The 21,995-nt window shown below is 45.5% G+C and overlaps 1 protein-coding gene across 2 annotated transcripts; it reads right to left on the bottom strand.

The window, feature by feature from the left end:
• Positions 1-1,717: 1,717 nt before the first annotated feature.
• On the bottom strand, positions 1,718-21,253 carry LOC106736842 (protein zyg-11 homolog B). Of its 2 annotated transcripts, XM_006267749.4 has the most exons (14): positions 21,103-21,253; positions 19,965-20,130; positions 15,485-16,239; positions 12,363-12,503; positions 11,042-11,218; positions 8,936-9,000; positions 7,933-8,032; positions 7,784-7,837; positions 7,452-7,613; positions 7,324-7,371; positions 6,542-6,739; positions 6,388-6,449; positions 5,393-5,490; positions 1,718-3,106 (listed from the first exon to the last, which is right to left on the bottom strand). In XM_006267749.4, the coding sequence occupies exons 1-14, from the start codon at positions 21,175-21,177 to the stop codon at positions 2,916-2,918; spliced, it is 2,292 nt and encodes a 763-aa protein (XP_006267811.2). In that variant the 5' UTR covers positions 21,178-21,253; the 3' UTR covers positions 1,718-2,915. The 2 variants fall into 2 exon arrangements, with proteins under 2 accessions (XP_006267811.2, XP_019334749.1); XM_019479204.2 differs by lacking the exons at positions 19,965-20,130; positions 21,103-21,253 and adding an exon at positions 18,180-18,367.
• Between the last annotated feature and the right edge of the window lie 742 nt (positions 21,254-21,995).

Genomic DNA, 21,995 nt, shown 5'->3' with positions numbered 1-21,995 from the left:
TTTCCTGCTTATGCAGGGGGTCGGACTCGATGATCTATTGAGGTCCCTTCCGATACTAACATCTATGAATCTATGAAACGTGGCTTGCTGCCCTGTAACCAGGCCACTAGTTCTTTGGCATATTCAGTCCTGGTCACTAGAAACAGCTGCTGCTTGCTTGACCACAGATAGTTTTTCTTAGTTTCTGCACTGCAACAAGGCAACCTAATTATGCTGCTTCTCTACAGGTGGCCCAAGCCAGAGTATGGGCTCCTGGAGGATGGCACTGGTTTAGCTACTTCTTCCTACCTGAAATGTAAAGGCTTTGCAAGTTGCTTTTATGAACCTGGCCTGTGTTATCCTGAAAGCTGAAGCAGTTAAACATCCTTAATCACAAAATCAGTACACAAACCACAAAAAGGGGAGTGGGGGAGGAAGAAGACTGATATTTAAGAAAATGTGGAGTATTTAAGGGTACCGGGGTCAAGTCAGTGACACTGTAAGAGGCTGAGTGAGGATGCTGAAGCTCTTAAGGGCAGCTCTTCTCTTCTTTCTGCCTTCTCACTGCAGGCTACTGGAAATAGATCATCTTCAGTCATTTTATAGCAGCCATTATCGAGACTCCCAGAGAGCCAGCTGCACTGCACCAGCCTTTAAGGCACCATGAATATACATTTAGTCTATGAGCAAACAAGGCGCAAGCCTGCCAAAATAGGAAGTTTCTGCAGCCCTGTCCTGTCTAGAGTCATCCTCTGGTAAGGCTGCTGTGCAAGTCTAGAGCCTGGAACTACTACACACTTGTTTTTGATCATGTTCATAAGTCACATGCATTAATATTAATTCACCCACCAGGCACTGTATGCATGAAGCTGGATTCTTTACACTCAATTTTGCTACTATTCCCGAAGTATCATTTTTATACAGGGAACTTTCCAAGCTACTGCAACTAGATTTGCCACATCCTTTAGACATTTTTAATACATTCTCCACTTGGATTTCCTCAACCCCTCCAGGTAAACCCTAACAAAAAAAATATATCACCGAACTAAGCTAATTGCTGTTTCTGCACTTCACACTTTCTGGGTTTTTTTCATAAGACAAAGGAGAAACTTCTTGACTTTGCAGGTGCTGGGGGAAAAAACCATGTGGCAGTAGCAAGATGTCAACTAGAGAGCTAGTCCATGTTAATTCTAGCACTGCAAACTGGAATGCTGAGTTTACAGCAAGCAGCTGGCCAAACAGAGGAAGGTTTAGAGAACAGGTGAAAACAGTCTGTAACTAGATGGCTACCAGCTTCCTAAATAGGTGGCTGAATCTGCCATAAGGAACTTGTAGAATCTGAAGAGAAGTCTGGCCCCAAACTGATTTTACCAAGCACGTGGCCACCCATTTCCTGCCCTTCTAGCCATGCATATTTGTGTCTCTAGGACTCTGAAAATAAAACTAGCAGAAGTAACTGGCCAGACTGAAAGACACAAGCAGTAGCCAGAAAGAGTATCAAGTAGATCAGGAGACAAAAAAGCATGTTGTAACTACCTTGAGTAAAATAGGTAAATATTCAAGATGTTCATTACTCCGTGTCTTTACTGAGATTTAAACAAATTAAAGAGGTTAAAGGAAGGGCAAATACTGGATTTTTTCCCAGCCTGCAAACAGTGCAGAACAACATGCTAGCAACCCTTTGCCTACAAAGTCAGCCCAGCATGTTTACAGAGATGAAACACTCTGAAACGAGCAATCTGGTTTCATGGCACCCATTTTATTCCATCAACGGTTACACTTTAACTGACGCACTGGTATGTTGATGCAATCCATTTCTTTCTGCACAATTCAAGTAATGTCATAACCAACCAAGTCTAAGAATGAAGATGTCCATAAACAATACATATCTGAGTACTAGTCCTTGATTTGCTGTTTGTATCTTATTATATGAAAACTAAAAAAAGCCTTTGGAAAAAACTCACTTGTTAAAAATAAACTTTTAAAATTTACAGTTCCATAGCAATGAGATTTACACAGGGATTTACACAATGTTGGTGATACTTTGCACTAGAAGTCTTTGGAAATATAATTCACTGCACAACATGTATCACGCATTTCCACGGACATGTATTTCACGCCCACTAGTGTCAAATGGGGAACATGTGCGCACTGCTAAAGGAGAACTTGGAAACACTAAAGCAACAAGTAGCTTCCACATATGGTGACGACTTATGTTCCATGTACTACGTGGGTACAGTCTCAGGTGTTCTGTTGTTCACTGAGTTTCTAGGTACAATTCTACACTCACCTTTGGATTTTTGCTCTCACAAATTTCTCCTGACTTGTCCTATTGCAACTCCAGTAGAGCCAATCCAATCACTCCTTTTTACACAAGGCTAATTCCAACATGGTTGATGCAGCACAGGAAGGAGAAAAGCTAGCAAGTGGCATGTGATAATGGTCCAATATTAGAAAAATTAGACCAGGAGCCTGGCTTACAGGGAACTCAAGTGATTTTACAGGTTTGGCTGGGGATGGCCCTGCAACTGACACTTCAGTCACAGTGGTAAGTAAGCGCACATATACAAGTGCAAAAATGCTGGTTTGCAAGCATGTAAAGCTCTGTTTCCAGCCCTGCTTGCCTAAGCAATAGAAGCCGTTTCCAGACAGTAATGGAAGAGGTGATGGGACAGATTTTTAGAGGTATGTAGGTGCTAGGCATCTAATGCATCTAAAAATCTGGTCCAAAGCTTCATTTCCTCCCTTAGGACATGAGGATTCCTACGGGACTCAGGCTGTGCACACTTTACAGGCCCTCAATGCAGTCAGCAGTAATCTTACAGGAATGATCCTCTTAAGAAGTGATCCTACACCCCTTAAAAGAGCACAATACACGATTTTCATTCCCATTAGGCTGTGAAGAAATGCAAAGGATAGTTAAGCTATACCTGCAGCTATCCATTTGATTTGGCTTCTGGTTTCTGTAAAGATTTAGGTTTCCCATAGTACCTTATGTGGGTATCTACACTATCTAGTATCTCAGCAGTGATTTGTAGGACATCCGGATCAGTCTGCTCATTTTCCTTGATGTCACGTAAATGCCGCAGTCCACCTTCTTCAATAAGCATGCTGCAGTACCTGGCAGCTGAAACCAAAGAGAAGAATGTTCATTGTCATGAACCTCACTACATGAGAACCTAGGTAGAGTAAAGTACTGGAGAAAAACAAATGGAAAATTAAAACATTTTGTTGGAAAATGTCAATTGGTCAAAATCCCAAGAAAACTTTCCCAACAAGTTCTTTGTGAAAACTTCTCAAGGTCATGATGGCACTTGGGTCAAAGCCCAAAAATTCCCATCCAGAACTGACATTAGGCTGGGAGTCATGAATTCAGCTAGAAGGTGAGAGACCAGGGCCTGAAAGACCCAGTCTATCTGATTTAGGCCAAGGACTTGACCCTGTGTTTCAGGTGAACATCAAGCAACTGATTATTTTACAGAGAACTGTCTTATTTTTCCACAAAGCTCCCGAAGGCTGCACACTCATCCCAGCGTGAGATTTTCAAATTCTGTTGCGATTTCAAGGGAGATTAAGGTCATTTCTGGCCTCTCCTATTCTGTAGTTAACTCTTTGGCCTCTGACCCCTATTATTCTAGGGCATGACGTTCAGATGCTGTCTGTTTTGTTCCTTCAGCAACTTCAATGCAGCAACACTGATGCAGGAAAAATAAGGCAAACACCAAGTGCTGCTGTAAACCTCACCCCGATGTCAAAAGTTTACATAGCAAGGAGGAGAGCATTTCTCAGATATACATTTCATGGACTGCAATTGCATTCTGAATCACACTTGTTAAGAACCACACTGCAAGCTTGCTACAACTCATACAATGACTTCAGGGCACATGTTTATGCAGGTTGTTAAGATTACATGCTTCACTGTCTAACACTACTTGATTATCCTAATGAATAATATACACAAGCCTGGTTTTTTTAATTCATAAAACCTTTGCAAATTGACAGACTACTATAGATGGGGAGAGACCACTTTACTGTTAGAGCTGCCTCTGAGGTACAGCACACAACTAGGCTACATAATGGTTCAGAGCAGGAACAAAAGATCAATGTAGTATCCAGATGGTACTGCACTGCATAGGAGCCCTAACTGTAGCCAGAGACGTGAGATCTCCTAGCTTTCATAACAGGAGGATGAAATCAGCCTCTTGAAGAATTTGGGGGATAATTTATGCTCCCTTTCCCCTTCCTCCTCATTCTTCCTATGAGACTGTTTTCAGGGAACTATTTCTGGAAGGTCCCAGAGCTGAAGCCAAGGGAAAGCTCCTAGACTCTCAAATCCAGGTCTGGGGGTCTCTGATCAGATTCGGGCCTCACAAGTATGTCCGTAAGGAATACTGAGGCAAGGTTACTTGATTTCTTCAAGAGAAGGATCTGCAGATACTGCATTTCAGGAGAACATAAGTCTTCTCTAAACAAATGGCAGACATTGTTGCGGGAGGAAAGTTCATAGACAAATCATGTAGTTCTTGCATCCTGGAGTTTTTAGGTCTAGTAGCTGAGGATGGGGGTGAAAAGAGTATGAGAGGAACTAAAATAAGTCTTCCCAAGTCCTCCAGATAATGGATCACTGCGTCTATAGTCTAACTACAGACACTAAAAGAATAAATAAGCAGGCCAGACTAGATTGAGACATTCAGGCTCCATCCCAAAGCACAAGCAGCAAAAAGGAACTGGAACAGCACCTGGTCCTACACCACCCTACATATTTGTTTGTGCACATAAGATTAGTTAATGCACATGAACAGACACAATGGGCACTCCTAACCAAGTGCCTGCTTTCAGATACATGGGGCACACTCAGACTCAGCAAAGTGCATACAAGGACAAGCATTTAAAAGAAGTCACCAAGGCACGGCAAAGCCCTGCCTATTGCTTGGAACATCTCACAGTACCTGCAATAAAACTAAGGATTAATATTCAAATTAAGGCCTAAACAAACCACTACAGCAGAGAATGAAGAATTAAGGTGCACTTCTCCAGAAGGCTTATGACCAACCATAAGAACCATCCAATCTCATATAAAAAGGTTAAGCTCTACAATCTAATATAGTGGTGCTAAACTTAAGGACCTCAGGCTGGATCTGGACCCTGAAATGACTGGATCTGGCTTGCAGCACGGGGGATTAACAGCAAGCGGCTTGTCCTGGTGCATCGCCTTCCCTGCCCTGCACCACACTGCTGATCCCTTCCACACCCAGAGGTAAACTCTTTTCCTCTGCACCAGCACTGGCAGCCACCTCCCTCTCTCCCTGCCCCCTTCCCCTACTGGAGGGGGCTGGTGGCTCACAGTGCAGCCATGTCACAAGCATCTGACCTGCCACTCTACAAAGCTGAGCTGCACTGGTCCAATACATACGTGTTTTGCAGCAGACATGTTGAATAGCCCATACTGCCCAGAGCTGAACACCAGGTATCGTGAAGCAATCAAGTAATGGATAAAAAGGACTGAAGGATCTATGGGTTAGAGAAAGATGTTCAGTAAAGTTGTACCAATATAGGATCCCATCATTAGCTAAGCAGTCCCTACACATAAGCTTTAGGCATTCTCGTACAATATTGCTGGATTATAAGTGTAAACTCTAAGGAAACTCCACAGGCACAACTGCGACTAGATCAGTAAGTAATTATTCACTGTGTGCTAGCAGTGCCAAGACCCAGGCTATATAATCGAATAAGTAGTGCTGAACATAATCACAATGCCATTATATGCAGTGTGCTTCCTCCTCTAGGACACCATGGCCAGGTCTAGTAACTCTGAGAACAGAAGAAAGAGGGGTTTGATGAATAGGTAATGATGAATGATTAGAGGCCTGGGAAGTCTTTCACAGGAAGAGAGACTAAAAACGCTGGGACTATTTTGAGCACACACAAGAGTGGCAAGTTTCATGGTGATCCTTTTCTTTTCTTTTTTTTTTTTTTTTTAACACCACCAACACCAATTAACCAACTGAACTCCCTGATTAAAGCTGAACAGTATTACAAAAAAAGTTTTAGATCTCTCAAAGCTTAATAGGAACATTTGTACCCCACAGTGGGGTTCTGTATTACTCTTTAAGAAATTCAAATTCTGTTGTGGTTAGGAGGAAACTCAGATAGTCATAAGCACAGAGGACATCGTTTTCTGATTTAATCTTTTATTATCATTTAGAACAGCATTTCAGCTGGCTTGGAAATGGTTTTTCTCCATTCTCAAACCTGGTTAAGGAAATACATGCGCCATAAAAGCATATCCTTACATCAGGGAGGATATTTAGGGTGAAGAGGCTGATGGCAGCAGAACAGCAGTAGGAACAACTCTAGAAACAATAAGCTAATGTTAACACTTTTATGCTGGTATTCAGAATTCATTACCTGTAGGCTACCAATGCCACCATCTTACATCTTGGAGTCGGCCACTTCAAAACGGCTGAGTGCTGCAAAATATAGAATCAAATATTGTAGTACTTACAGGAAACAGCATAATTATACTACAGTAAAACAAGGGTATCCATTGAAGTTAGCATACCAGCTGTTCCATAAGAGATTTTCTCTGGGTTGGACTTAGTGTCCAGGCCTGCTCCCCTCTGGATATTAAATGAGCAATAATTCCAGCTGAAAAATAGCTGACTTCTATCTCAGTGCTGCACAACAATTCACCAATGGTGTCTATGAAGTCCTTCCACATTAGCTTAGAATGCAGCTCTCTCACTTCTGCTACGTTGTTCTGTAAAAACATGCACAAAGTGTATACCTTATTTAAGACTAACAGCACATATAAATACAACTTACAGATATTAATAAAAGCTCATACATTTTCATAAAGAATAAATGGGTCCCATGTTCTTACATGCAAATCAACAGATCTCTGAAACTTTCCCATATCCCATTACAAGAACCAAAACCCTAACTGAAACAAAGAGCTGGAGCTGTGCCATGTTTTATTACATAGTTCAAAATTCTTATCAGACTTCACTGAGAGCTTTACCATGGAGTTGAGCAGTAGCAAACTTGTACCCATCAACTTCTTCTGGAGACTTCTGCTCATTTAACTTGCAGCTCTATCCTCTGTTGAAGTAATGAGGGAAATCCCTCCCCACTGGTGAAGGCCCAGTTCTATTTGAAGCCACACACCATTAATTTGTTTTCAGAGAAAAACGCTGACACGCATCTGCATCACATGCAGATATTTGTAAGAACTAAGAAGGAATCGCTCTTTTACAGAAAGTTCACACATTATCCAGAAAATTTAACTGAAAAAGCCAAGAAAAACTTTTTTCTTTTTAAAGCAGAACCCAATTCTGATCTTACCAGTAGGCCAAGAACTTTATGTTGTATGGAGGAATCAGACGGAAAAAACTGTTAAGAGAAACAAAGATACCAGTTAGATATGGTTTCAGTATACACTAACAACCTGGTACAAACATAGTGATCCTCACCTCTAAAACCCTCATGAAGAGTTCTAGCCCTTGATTGTCAATGAAATGCCGACACGTGGTAGGGGATTCATCAGTCAGATTCCACAGTGCACTCAGCGTAAACATGAAAGTCGTATCCACTTCGTTCAGATTTGTTTTTTGTTCAACTATTTCAAGAAGCTCCTGGAAAAGAAAAAGAAAAGTATTAATTCCGGCTTTGACATTAGCTACCCAAATTAATAATACCTGTATTATAATAGCACCCAAACACCCAAGGCCCCATGGTGCTATGTGCACTGGTTTCTATCTCACTTAACATCGTGGATTAATCTATGTCAAGACAGGCAACTCACCCCAACAACGATGTAAAGTTCTGCACTAAGTTGGGCTGTTTGCTCAGATGAAAGCTGCAAGCAAATATATTACATGAGCATTTGGAAAAAAAATCTGTTTGAAATCAGAAAACAAAAAGTTTCAACACTTCCAAAGTCATGGCACATACCTTCAGGGCTAAAATTGAACTTATATTCACTGCCATTCTCTGCATATTTTGATTTTCATGGTTACACAGCCACTGCATAACAAGTTTGGCAGCTTCAAACCTGAAGTGCGACAACATGATAACAACTTACACAAGGCTTAAATTACACTTCACATCTCAGATCCCAACTATCACTAGAAACCAAAGGAAATGTGCTTATGGTTTCTAGAGGGTAGAAAAGGACATGCCTTTTTCAGCATCTGTGCAACATGGTCATTTGATTATAATTAATGGAACCCTTAGTTCAGGCCAGAAGGAAGATACTAAAGAAGTACCTTTTACAACACCCTCGGATCAATCTTGCAACTAACAAAATGAGCAACAGCAAATAACTCTCTAGCGAATATGAGCAATGCCTTTAATGCAACAGGAGGACCACAATCAACCCCACTCCCACCACTGAAACAGAGTGAGACTGGGGTTGATAGTGTTTCCCCTTGTTCCTATTGGAGCCAAAGGACTCCATCCCTTAGTCCTGCTGTTTCTTCCTTCATCACCTCCTCCCACCAGGCAGCCAACTGCCAGTGCTGTCCACCACCCATCAACACCAATCTTAGATCAAAAAGGATCATTGAAATAAAATAAGGTAAGTGGGTGCCCTTCATGCAGGAGCTGAGCATGGCTAGGAAGCTAGCAACTCAACCCCCAGCATGAGATCCAGTCCCTGTTGAACCCAATGCAATTACCAATTACTTCAAAGGGCCAGGATTTATTCCTAGTTCTGTTCTCATACCAATTTTTGACCAACTGTAGCATTTACAGATTCAGCTTTCCAATGCTGAAGCCATGAGATCAGAATCAGGCCCTAGAAAGCACATGTAAGATTTCTCTATGACAGCACAGAAGTCTAAACCGGCTTTTGGGGTCAACTAGTTAAAAGCAAAGTTATATGACCAAGATGATAAGTATTGCATTTTGCCCCGCTACTCAAAACCTCATTTCAAATTTACTGGCTGCTACTTGCCTGTTAAATGGAACATCTTGAAGGATCCTGACACTCGATAATAAAAGAAGGCAGTTCTTCTGCAGCTGTGTGTGGAAAAAGAGAAAAAAAAAAAAGCATTTGCACAAAGTTCCAGAAGGCTTCTCTTACAAGAGAGAAAAATACAAAAATTTTGCAGTTCACTCAACATCTGGGAAGTATGACCATGACATCCAACTCATGTACATAAAGAATGGTTGGTCTGAGATACCATGAACAATTCCTCTCACTATAAAGCTTCAGTAGGAGATAAAGCAACGACCTTACAGAACACTTTATTTATGAAATGAGGTCTTTATACTTGACTTCATAACTTAAAGGAGTCTTTCAAATTGGGAAACTGTCAAATTGCATCTAATTTTGTAATTCACATTCCAAGTAAGCCAAGAGAGTTGGGCTCCTTAGGAGATCTCAGTCCAAGTGAGAGCTGATGCCAGCACTGTGCTCTTCTCAAGGCTCACCTTGGGCACTATGACCCTCTTACAAAGAAACAGTTTCTCTTTCTCAGCTTCGGAGTGAAAGGACATATTCCCCGGCCTTTGCTATAAATAGGGATTAGATTAAAAGGAAGGCACATGTCTACTGTCACCACAAAATAGTTCTGCAGAGACAGCTCACATGAAGGCGAAGACGGAAGGGCAAGTCCAAGATCTTCAGCCAGCTGGGACCATAGGTACTGCCTACAGAGAGACGGCACTAAACTACTCAATATGCAATCAGAACAGGCAAGGCCCAGCAATTTGTATTTTTACAAAACAGTTCATCTGACTGAGGTCAGAACTGCTATCTCTATCATCCCCAACTAATAAAAGCTGGGGAGGAGAGAGTGGTAGAGAATCTGTCAATTTTAGTTGTAATCTAACTGACTTCTGCTGGCTGAGATAACAGTTGATCTTTTCATCAGTACATTAAGGGTGGTTCCAAAGACAATGGAGCTGGACTGTTCTCAGTGGTGACAGATGACAGAATGAGGAGCAATGGGCTAAAGTTGCAGCAAGGGAAGTTGAGGTTACATATTAGAAAAAATCCTCTCACTAAGGGGGTAGTAAAACACTGGAACAGGTTACCCAGAGAGGTTGTGGAATCTGCATCCTTGGAGGTTTTTAGACCAGGCTAGACAAAGCCTGAGTTAGGATGATATAGTTGGGAATGGTCCTAATTTGAGCCAAAGGTTGGACTAGATGCGACCTCCTGAGGTTCATTCCAATGCTAATTTTCTATGATTCTATGATTAAGGCTGTTGAAGCTCTCTAGAACAGTGGTGCTCAACCTTTTCCCCACAACAGGCCAGACGGGCAATGCCCCATCCATGTGCAGGCTGAATCTTGTCAGTGGTCCTGATCCAGCAGCCAGGGCGGGCGCAGTGGGCACCAACCAGCCACGGGGAGGGGAGTAAGGGGCAGCCCAGCCCCAACATGGCCTTGTAGGGGAAAGGGACATGGCTTGACCCTGGGGGGGGGCATGACCCAGCCCCCAAAAGGGGGAGGAGCATGGCCCAGCACTGCAAGGGGGAGGAGCGTGACCCCGCCCCAGGATACAGCTTGGCTCCAACCAGCCATGTGGGTCTTGTGAACACAGCAGGGGGGAGGGTGGCCATATTTATACTGCCAAATTACCAACCCAGGGGGAGCCCCACAGCTCAGGCTACATTTGCCCAGCTGGCCAAAAGCTGAGCATTCCCTGCTCCAGAACTGCCATTTACTGGATCAGACTGCAGGTCCATCTTGCCCAGTCTTGTGAGTCACAGGGGCAGAGAGCGGATACTAAAAGGCAGAGTGAACTGGGTCTGACCAGAGTTTTTTCCACTGTTCCTCTTTCACTTGCAGACTCCAGTATTTAAGGTCAAAGAAGTTCCAATTCAGAAACCATGCCTCTAATTCCCCTGCTCAACAGCTACTGTTGCCCCTTTCCTCCAAGAATATATCCCATCCCTTTTTTAAGAGATCTGTCCAAGAATTTGTCCAATCCCTCTGTCACCAAAGTTCCCATTAAATGACTGTTCCTATCTACCTCTCTCTATCCCTGTTTCTGTCAAGGCCCTCCCTGTCAGGAAAAGTGAATCAGAATTATGCCCCTAGCGAGCTTTACCTGTTGCTGCTCAGGAAAGTTTTCCACGGCCTTGAGTAGTAAATGGATCACATCGGAGAGCAGTCGAACAGGCATGCCGGCTGCGAGGCCCTGTCTAGTTAAGTTGAGACAGCATGCGCTGGCAGTTAGCTGCACTGCCAAGTCCAAGGGGTGATTTCTCATTCCAATAATCACAAGCTGAAATATAAGAGAATGTACTGCATGAACAGTTTTATATTTATTATTTTGCCAGTTAGTTGCAATGCTGCTTTCTATGAGTTAAACTGACCCTGTCACTACCGAATCTTAGAAACAGTTTTTAAACAGAAAGCATCAAAAGATAACATTGCCTCTTACTGGCACACTAGAATCAGTGCAACAACCAGTGACTTTATTTTGTAACCCTCCTGTCTTGAAATGGGTTTATAGCATCTCCCGTTCAGTTGCAGTTGCACAAAAAAAGGTCATCCACACAAAGTGTTCCCATGATGTGATCAAGTGCTCAGAAATAAACCTAGCTTATTTTATGATGGCCATCACTTTCTAACACTTGCTCATTGGCCAACATCTGAGAACTTTTCATCCTTTAATGATTAGTTCCTATTTTAATTCCTAATGTTTTCAGCCAATGGGAACAAATCAGAGCCTCCCATGCTTCCCAGAATAGGCAGGACCATTGAATACGTTCTTCTCAGAACCAGCTGCAAAGGCTGCAGCCAGTCCATCATGCTGTAGTCAGACTTGCAATTGGAAGATACCAAGAAAGTACATTCCCCATTCTGTTCGACACATTGCACCTGTTCTCCATCTAAATCTAAGTTACTTTCAAAGGGTACAGGTCAGAATCTCTAGAGATTGGGAAGGGATACGCCCAAGTCTGTATAGATTCACCCCTCCCTTCGCTACCTACTGTGAGCTAGTCAACAGAAACACAGACTGCTAGCCCTCAGAAGAGCTTACTAGCCCTCCTCTTAGAAGGAGGTACATTCAGCAACACCCCTGGCCCCTGCTGTTGAATTCTGCACCTCCAGAATTTAGCCCGAGCACCTAGTTATGTTCTGAACCTGGACTAGAGCCTCTTCTCCCCACACTGGATTTGCCCATGATGTTCTCTCTGTGAGGGGTACTTCTGCAACTGCACTGCTGATATTACCCTTAGGCAGTAGAGAAGAGGGAAGAGAAGAGGAGAGTCTATATCTATTTTGTGAGTGCAGAAACCCAAGGGCCTGATTTAGATATCTTTTAAGTGTCTGTTCTTGTAATATTTAATGTCAGTTCAAGTGACCTTGTTAAAACCTACATATTAAAGGCTGTCTTTGAAAAATCTCTCAACCATCTTTACCTTTAAGATTTCAGGCTTCGTTACTTTCATAAAACAAGTTTGGGTGAAGAGCCGGAAGAATGCCTCCTTCACAAAGTACGATCGTTCGCTGTAACGCTTCAAAGCTTCAGAAATCTGGATCTCATTCGCTCCTCCCGATACCTTGGAAAACACATTTAGTTCATATTTAGTTTAGTTGCTTTAAAGTTTGGCTTCTTTGTACAATGCACTTGTAGAACACTCCAAGTTGTCAGAGGCAAAGTAAGAACCCAAACCCTACAAAATATGGAATTACAAGCAATTTCATGACACTAGTGTAAAACCCCAAAATATTTGTATGCTAGAAGTTCTCCCAACACTTTGAACTGTTAGCATCTCCCATTCTAGTATTTCAAACCCAAGCTCTATCCAGGCCTAGACCCACAAGTGGTAGTTCAGACTCAAGAACTACAGTTTTATTATACTCCAAATGGCAATAGGACTACCTCAATTCAACAAGAGCTGGGCATTACACTGTTAGCCATGCTACAACTGTTATAATTTGTCAGTGACTATTTTATTTAGTGATTCTGCTTGTCCTCTATATTCAGCAAGTTCAACAGATGGATTCAGGACAAGAGTACTAGAACCGGACACAGCCTTTAATTTTTGTGCCAGAAGGTACTTCATGAGGACAGAATCAGAGAGAAGTGGGGCAAAGAAGGGCACTAAAATAAGAACCAGACAGACTTTATTTGGCAAAATACAGCCCAAGAAAATAATTTCTTTAACTGTAATAAAGCTTCATATTCATTACTGCTGCAAGAAAGCAGAGACATTGTGTAAGGCAGGGGTGGGCAATTATTTGGGCCCAAGAACCACATAGGGAGTTTTGATGAGCTGTCGCAAGCCGGGGGACCACCCTCTCCCCATCCCACACTACTGACCAAAACACTGTTGGGCTTTGGACAGGTGGGGAAGAGCATTTAGGAGCACGGTGGATGGACAAGGTCAATCCGCAGCCTGCATGCCCTGCCCTGTGGGGGGGAGGGTGCAGGGAGGCATGTGCACATGTGTGGGGGGTGAGGAAGGGGGCTGCCTGATCATTAGGTCCAGGGAGCCAGCTGGGGCTATGGGGAGGGAGGAGGTGGCCAGGGGGGGAGGGCACATGCAGCAGAGCTTGCTCAGTCAGTGCAGTCCATGGCAGGCCCCACAGAGCTCCACATGGGGCAGAGCCCTGCCCAAGCCATCCCACCCATGCCCATTCACCTGGTCTCAACCCTGGCCAGCTCACAGCTTCTTATGGGGTTGTTCCCAGTGCAGCTGCTCTTGCCTCCAGTGGGAGCCACCCAGCTGAAGCTTCCCCCAACTCTGCCCAGAGCGGTGCAACAAGGGCAGAAGCAGGAAGAGAAGCTTCTGCTGGAGGCAAGGGGAGCACATCAGCTGCAGCCAAACTGGGCACAGCCCCGCTGGAAGCCGTGAGAGCTGGCTAGGGCCGGGGCCAGCAGGGCTGTTTTGCTCCCTACACCTGTAGCAGCAGCTCCTCCTCCTGCTGCAATGCTCTGGGAGGCCGGGGGGGGGGGGGGAACACTTCACCCAGGCAGCTCCTGCCCCAGGGCGCAGGGCTCCGTCTCCAGCTCCAGCTCCCGGTCGCACCTTCCACTCGCTCAGCCTGCCCATAGGTGGCTGCTCATGGCACTAGTCAAATGGAACAGGTGGAAGACAACCAGGAGCTGGAGCCAGAGGCCTGCATACAGGGGCAGAAGCTGCCCAGCTGAAGCTCCCCCTTGCCCACCTGGAATGGTGCACCAGGAGCAGGAGGAGGAGCTGCAGTTGGAGGCGAGGGGAGCAGAACAGCCCCTCCCGCCCAGGCAGCACGCACAGCTTCCAGCATGGGTGTTCACGGTCTGGCTGCTGCACTGCTCCCCGCACCTCCAGCAGTGGCTCCTCCTCCCAACTCCTGCCCCTGCTGTGCCACTCCAGGTGGGCGGATGGTGGGGAGCTTCAGTTAGGCAGCTCCCACTAGAAGCGAGGAGAGCAGAGCAGCACAGGGAACAGCCCCACCAGAAGCTGCGCACACTAGTTGGGGCCTGGGCCAGTGGGCAGAGGCTGGAGCACAATGCAGGCTGCCCCAGTGGAAGCAGGTGGGGCTCAGCCTCAAGCGCAGCGCCATGGGGGAAATAGAAAAATAACCTGGGAACAGCCAGGGTTAAATCACTCCCAGCAGAGTTCCTCCAGAGTAAGCAAATGCCTAACATGCTGTGGATTCTCTCAGAAGAGAACATGGTCCTCCAGTATCCCCTCCTCCCCACACCTCCCACTCAGAGACAGTGTATCACTTGCTGGACTCTGCTATTCTAGCAAGGAGCAGAACACATCCACTTCGTAACCCTACATGTGCTGCAGGGAAACACAGGCTGATCATGGGTAGCCAATCAAGGCTGCCCTATGCACCGCTACCATGTGTCACCAGGCAGATTAAGGGAACTTGCAGAGCACACTGAGATGTGCACGGTAGCCCCGCTGCACAGTGTTGGCATTGCAAGCTCTCTACTCTGCAGGGCTTCATCATTCAAACGTCTGTACACAGGGCTCTGGGTAGGTTTCTTTACCAGGAGAATAAACCTGGGAGAATTCTCCCAGATTATCTGAAGGTGTCTAACAAAGTTGTCTAGGCAAGTACACCAGACAAAATAAAGCAGAACACTCTCACTTATGCAGAGGATGAAACATGCCAGGCAGGACCCAAATGGCTCTCAGGCAACAATCATCTATTGTTTAAATTACTGCTTGTTCAAAAAATGAAGTTAAATTAATGCCAAGTTATCTGCTTTCATAGTCATACTGCATCTGGATACAAGATTCAGGGAGACATGCTGCTATCAAACAGCACTTCACATAAAACTTTATGCCTATATAAAAAAAAAACTAAAGACATGAATTAGTCTTCAGCACAATGAGGTAAGCAGGAGTTTTCACTTGGTCTATGAAGAAAAACTCGGAGTGGTTAAGTGATTTGCCAAAAACTGTGAGGCAAGCCAATGGATGAACTGGGATTCAGACTTTGTTCCTAGCCCTACTCCACATACTCAACCCAGCTGATCACACTACCTCCTTGTTTGCAATCCCTGTGTAGCTATAACAGGTTATTTTTAAATTCAAACCTTCAAACTTCCTTCTCCTGAAAGGAATTCAGAGTAGCCAGCATCAGTTGCCAGCAGTCCCACAAACTGCATTGCAGGTCGCTGTTTGACAAATGCTTCTACAGCTTCATCAGTAATGAATTTACTGCCAGAAATGTCCAATGACTCAAGGTGAGGTAGGATGTCTTTTTGCTCTAGCAAACTAACAGGTATATCAGATGTAAACTGCTGATCATCTGAAATGTCCAAGTGGTTCAAGTACTTGAGTTCTCGTAGGATATCCAAGACTTGTTGCGTAGACATCGATAAGTACTTCAAGTAGTGCATGGAAAGAGACTTAAGTCGATCCTTGCAAGCAAGGAGCGCAGTTATGTCAGTGACCGAGGTATTGGATATATCCAAACTTTCCAGCCTCGGAAGAGAAGCAACCTCTACCAAGTCCTCGTTGTGGAAAAGAACATTGGTAATGCTCAAAACACGAAGACCAGACAACTGTTTGAAGCACCCTTTACAGGGATTTGTCAGAGAAAGCGTCAATGAGTCCAAAACAAGGCACTGAAGGTTTTGCCGGATCCACTTATTACTCCCAAGTCCGCTTACAATATCTGCAATAGTAACATCCGCATTCATCCCTGCAGCATCAAGTTCCACTAGCTTGTGATGGCAGAACGCTTTCCGGAAAGACAATGCAGAAATTTTTGCTTTCCTGATGCAGGCTTGTTTCAAGCGCATTTGGTTCCCTCGGAAAATCCCGACAGTTCCGTCATTCAACAGCTCTGTTGGGAAACAGCAATGAGTTTGTCAGAGCAGGCACACACTTACTGGTACAAAGAAAAAGCAAATTATTTCACTCCTCAAGCTCAGTGCATTTCAACCGTGGGATATGGCCACAGGTAAATTATAAAAAGAAGGACAAACCAAAAAAAAAAAAAAAATGGAGGTCATAAAACAATTCTGGTGTTACCACAGACGTACAAATCTCTATTTAAAATTACAAAACAATTTCCTTTTTCCCCTCCCAGGACCCCACTGCGAACAAACCCATTTCTTCCTGAATGTGCATCTGTGGGCTGCCACCAATATTTCCTGTTAGAGAACTAATTTCAAAACCCTAACATAGAAAGAACCTTTCCTCTTCCATGTTTTGCATAATCTTCAAATAAGGTGTGATAAGTAATAAGAGGTCAAATGTTGCAAGATATTTATCATGAGAATGCCCCATATATCTAGGATATAGCCTAAGAAAATATTCTTTTCAGCTGGATGTGGGACATTTCATCTTGTTTACCGAGGAGCAACACCATTGTTAAAAATAATATTTGGACAAATTCTGTTTTGAAAAAGCAGCTCCCAATTTTGATTTGTATTGATCATGATACACTGAAAATATTTATGACTGAAAATCCACAGCATAACTACAGATATAATCTCCCAGACTTTCTATATTCCTACATAATATTTTATTTCGTTAGACTGTTAACACAACCACAAGAATGCCATGTGATAGGTCATAACCTGAGAGAGAAAACACAAAAATAAATTAACCAAGTGCTCCTCAATCGCTCCTAAATTCAAGCATCCATTGGTGGTTAGCTTTCCAACTGTGCTTCTGTAAAGAAAGTCACGGAAAGCTATAACTGAAGTTTTTCAGATGATGAATACAGAATCAGTACTGCATGAGAAAAATTGAGGATTATGGCACATACTGCATATTTGTAATATGCCAAATAGAAAGCAGCCTGATTTTAAAATAAAACTGCCTTGGTTATATGTAGGCGGCTAAGAGAGTCAGTTTTAATAAAGTAATTCTTCCCTAAATTAGGAAGTACTGCACAACAACAAGAAAAAAAACTGCCCACCCTGAAAAAAAGCAAAGATGAAGTAGACTGAATTCTGTGGATTAATTTGGGGGAAAGAGTTGATTTTTTAAGGCATGAGTTTGCTGTATAAACCCTCATCTTGACTGAAATATTACCAGCCAAACGGTGGAGCCAAACAACATCTACTGAGGTTTACGAGTCCAGCAACCTCTCCCCCTATGAGCAGTCTGCTTCGGTGCTTCCACTGCACTGAACGAAGCCAGCAGCCGTGTCAAACAGGATTCGGAGACAAACGTTTAGACAGAGGCAGAGGACCTCAACAGTACGAAGGGGCCCACGTGTTCCAGCACCAAACTGTTCCTGTTCAGTCAAACACAGGCCCCACTGCTGGATGCGTTAATGGATACCTACAGCAAGTTCCAAGGACCTGTTCAGGACCAGGCCTGGAGTAAAGCCCAGAGAGGAAGTGTAGTAAGATCAGAGCCAGAGCAGAAGCCAGGTAAGCGATCCCCATCATCTTTGTCACTAGTAAAACCTCAATCCCAGGGATTTCTGTATTATTACCAATGTAATTATTACATACAATGGAATCACTACAGCTTTTGTTGAGAATGAAAACTGTACCTTTTCCACTGCCCCCACTCTTTATCCAGCACTGTGATAGATTCAACTGAGGCAAGGGGGGAAATAGGGCTGTGGCAGTTTAAACATGCAGTTAGCAATTTATTCTCGTTCAGTTTGAACCAATTACAAAAAAGAATCAGGACAAGGAATAAAGCCTCCGCAGACTGCTCTCCTTGTAACTGTCACACCAACGACTGAGACAAGTCTATCAAACTAGCTACAATTGTTCCAGGCTGCCTGAATTATAAATCCCGGTAGCTGCATTAACTGACAGCAATACTTTGCCTCCTGGTGTTCTCTGTTCCCAGTTTGTTGGAAGCAGGGCCTAGTTCTGGTAGTATTCAGCCTCTGAATCTTTGTTTAGCATCTTGCTTATCCACTTGAATTTTCTCCATCCCCTCAACTCCCGGCTGCCAAGCTTGAGCATTTTGTACAGGATGCACCATGGATTTTTTTCCATGCCTTGATGCCAGCTGGAGCAGAAGAAAATCAAAAGTGCATCAGTTAAGTATGTTGGTGGGCTGCCAGCACTGCTGCACAGCATAAGATAGTATAGACAAACTATCCCACAACATACCACAATACAGTTTTAAGAACACGTCAAGTTAGCAAGGCACTAGGATAGGTCTAGACCAATATTTAGAGTCACCTGAGGTCACCCTTAATGAACCCAAGCCATGAGAGTTGGGCCCTCCCTGTCTCTATTGCATCTTGTAGCCTTCAAAGCTGTCCAAGAGATGATTCCTGGATTAGAGATAACTAAATTGTCGTAGCAGTGACAAGCGTTTTCTTCTGGTGTCCTCCACTCCTTTCCTCGCCCAAAACAAAACTGGAGTCCAAGATACTACCAAAGCAAACTTTGTAAGCTATCAAGTTAAATAAAGTTTCTGACTTTTTCCCACCTGTTTGGGTGACAGAGGACAACGCTGACATAAGTCAATTAAAATTTGGGAGGAAAACAACCCAAACCAATAAAACAACATTTTGGTTTCCTTCGAGTTTAGAAAACAGGGATAAGAACACCAGACTAGAAATATTATGGTAAAAACAGGATGTAATTGAAAGGAACCCCCCCCAACTTTTAAGGTATGAACAAGGAGAACTACTTTCTGAAGGTGATGGCAATAGATCTGGGATGGAAAAGGAGCAGTGAATTGGGATTAATCAAACGTTTTGGGGCTTGAAAGAAAAAGTTTACATCCAAACTGAAGAGTTAGAACAGGTGCTGAAATACAGAGCAAAAGACTTAGTATCTAGACAAAGAACTTCTTGCAGGGCATTAATACTAAGGGTGCACCAATAGAGATTTTTTTGAGACGATACCAATGGCTGATTTTTAACGAGCCATATCAGTCAGTACCAATCTGATTGCCAATATGCAGCCGAGCAGCTTGGAGAGCAGCATCCACCTGGTAAGTCTGTTGGGGGGGAAAGGAGGGGTCGGAGAAAGAGCATGGGGGGGCAGACAGGACTCTTCTTGGGGGGGTTGGGCCAGGCCGGGCTGTGCTGTGGGCGGGCAGCAGCAGAACTGGGAAGGGGGCTATGGAAGAGGCTGCAGCCACTCCAAAATTCACCGTAACCCCCCCAAATCCCCTCCCAGCACTGCTGCCACCCACCTCACGCATAGCCTGGCCCAACACCCCTGGGGGAAAGAGCTGGGCGCTGCCCTGTCCCCAGCCCGCACTGGGCAGTGCCTGCCCTTGCCTCTGTCCCTGTCCCACTCACCACAGGGGCCTCAGTCTGCCCCCCAACAACAGACTTACCAGCCAGACTTGGCTGCTCTCCACACCGCCAGGCTGCGCTCCTGGACACCTGTGTGCTGCGCTGTGGCTGCACGCATACACACAGCATATTTTGGTGGCATTAATCGGCCACATCAACCAAAAAAAGCCAATTGCCATTTCCTTATATTGGTGTCGATCCAAAATAGGACCGACATATCAGTACACCCCTAAATTAATACCGGGGAGTCTTAGTTGTGACAGTGCAACAACTTAAATACCAACATCAGATTTGCCACCAGATCTACAACTGCTGGGCCTAAACAACCGTCTTACCATGAAATGCCATGGTCTGCAATAATCGATCAGCTACTTCTTGAGGGAGCCTTTCAGACTCTTTCAAGCACAGCGTCCCATCTCGTCTTTCTGTACAAAACTTCTCCAAGTCGGCAGTCAAAGCGCTCAGACAGATGTCAAGTAAAGAGTATGGAGATGCTTCAGCCTGTTATTAGGAAATACAACACTCATGCATTAACAAGGTATTAGAGAGCTACAGTGAACCAGAACACAGGATAATTCAATGAGATTAAAACAATTCATCCCAGCCTCACCAATACCTTGACACAGGGGGAAAGACAGCCACCAGACAGCAATATAGATGTTTTTGAGACATCACCCTACCAGGCAGGCCTCCGGTTACAGGCAACCAGACCTGCAAGGTGTTCATGGCGAGTAAAATCAACAACTATTTTATGCAACAGATTGAAAATCCTTTTGCTGCGTGGACAAAGGCCTCTTCCGAAGGCAGCTTGTAATTGGGGAGGTGCCCATTTGTATCAACGCAGGTCAACGGTTCTCCAGATTTTAAATCTCAGGTGTATGGCACCGAGCTCCAGCTCTAAACGCCGCTGTCAAAATTAGCTAGCTCAGTTTAACGTCAGCACGTGAACTCGCACAAAAAAGAGAAAGGCGAAGGAAAGAGGCCGACTGGAGGTAGCCGCACTCCCAACAGACTCGCCCAGCGTTTTAAGAGAAAAACATCAGGGCGCCCAATGAAAAGCAGGCATCGCTGCATTTTCTCCAGGATGTCCCCAAATATACCACGCGCCTCGTTTGGGGTAAGAGGACATGGAGACATCTCTCTTTTCCAGCTATGCCGGGAGCAAAACAAACCCTCAGCCGCCGCACCCACCCCTTCCTGCTTAACAAAAGCTGAAACCCTAAATGCTGCGAGCAACGGGTCTCCACGGGCAGAGCTAGGATTAAAAAAAAAATCATTAAACCCTCTGTGAAATAGGAGGGGAGAGGCCAGGAGCAGCTGGCAGGCAGCAAAGTGACTCTAAGGCGCGCTGGGAGGAACATCACGAGCCCCCAAAAGGAGGAGGATCCCTCGGGGCGGGATGCGCGTCTATGCGAGAGATTACGGTAGGCGGCAGCTGCCCGCCCCGCGCCCCTTGCCCCGCACCCCGCGCACCTGGACGGCGGGGCAGTCGCTGCAGATGGGCGGCGGCGCGCGCTGCCGGCTCTGGACATGCAGGAAGCGAACCATGGCGGGGCCCGGCACTGCGCCTCCCTCCCGCCCGCGGCCCCGGCGCAGCGCGCCCACTGCGCAGGCGCCCCCAGGCCACTTCCGGCAGCGGGTGACGTCAGTAGGCCTCAGGGGCGAGCCCGGAGCCATGGATGGGCCTCAATTCCACGCCCCCCACCTCCCTCCCCGCGGAGGCTGCGTCACTGAGCCCGACGCGCAGGCGCGGGGGCGGTCCCCAACGGCCGTTAACGGCCGGGGCCGGGGGGAGGGGCAAGTTCGCCTCCAGAGCCACCCCTCCTCCGTCCCGCTACACCAGGCTCGTCTCTCGCCCCAAGCGCAGTGGGCTGCCTGTGTGCACACCAAGCACCCACCCCTGCCCCCCCCGCTCTTCCTTCCCCTTCACCCTTCTGGCTGCCCCCGGGGCGTTGGGAGGGGAACGCGTGTGGTAGCGTTTCAGGACACGTTCCTCTGCTGCATGTACAAAAAAGTACAAATAAAGCAGATTCGCCACGCTCGCACCTGGCATCGCCGCCCTCAGTCCAGCGGACAGTGCCGGTTGCCATGGGGATGTGGCGCAAGAACGGAGGGGAGGGGTGAGGGGGGGTTGGCGAGAGCTTTGGTTAGGCCTGGGGTTGCCAACGATCCAGGAAGTCGAATACTGCACCAGCCTTTGTCTGTCTGTCTGTCCGTAACACTTTACTTGCGCTCCGATTGGCCGGCAAACAGCCAATCAGCGTGCGAAGAAGCATTCCGACAAGTGGCAGCGCACTGCCGGGATGACGGGGACGCAGGTAGCCTTCCCCTCCCCCCGCACTGCTCCTTGGCGATGATGGCGGCCC

The sequence above is a fragment of the Alligator mississippiensis genome, chromosome 5, assembly GCF_030867095.1.
Source record: "Alligator mississippiensis isolate rAllMis1 chromosome 5, rAllMis1, whole genome shotgun sequence".
Lineage (NCBI taxonomy): Eukaryota > Metazoa > Chordata > Crocodylia > Alligatoridae > Alligator > Alligator mississippiensis.
The sequence above is the reverse complement of the archived record's forward strand: the minus strand, read 5'-3'. Positions and strand labels throughout refer to the sequence as shown.

Coding starts and splice junctions, on each gene's coding strand:
- LOC106736842 (XM_006267749.4), bottom strand. CDS start 21,177: ATGGTTCGCTTCCTGCATGTCCAGAGCCGGCAGCGCGCGCCGCCGCCC. Junction 12,504..15,484: donor CAGGAGAAGGAAGTTTGAAG/GTTTGAATTTAA, acceptor GTGTTTTCCAAG/GTATCGGGAGGAGCGAATGA. Junction 3,107..5,392: donor ACATGTCTGCTGCAAAACAC/GTATGTATTGGA, acceptor CTTTGGTTTCAG/CTGCCAGGTACTGCAGCATG.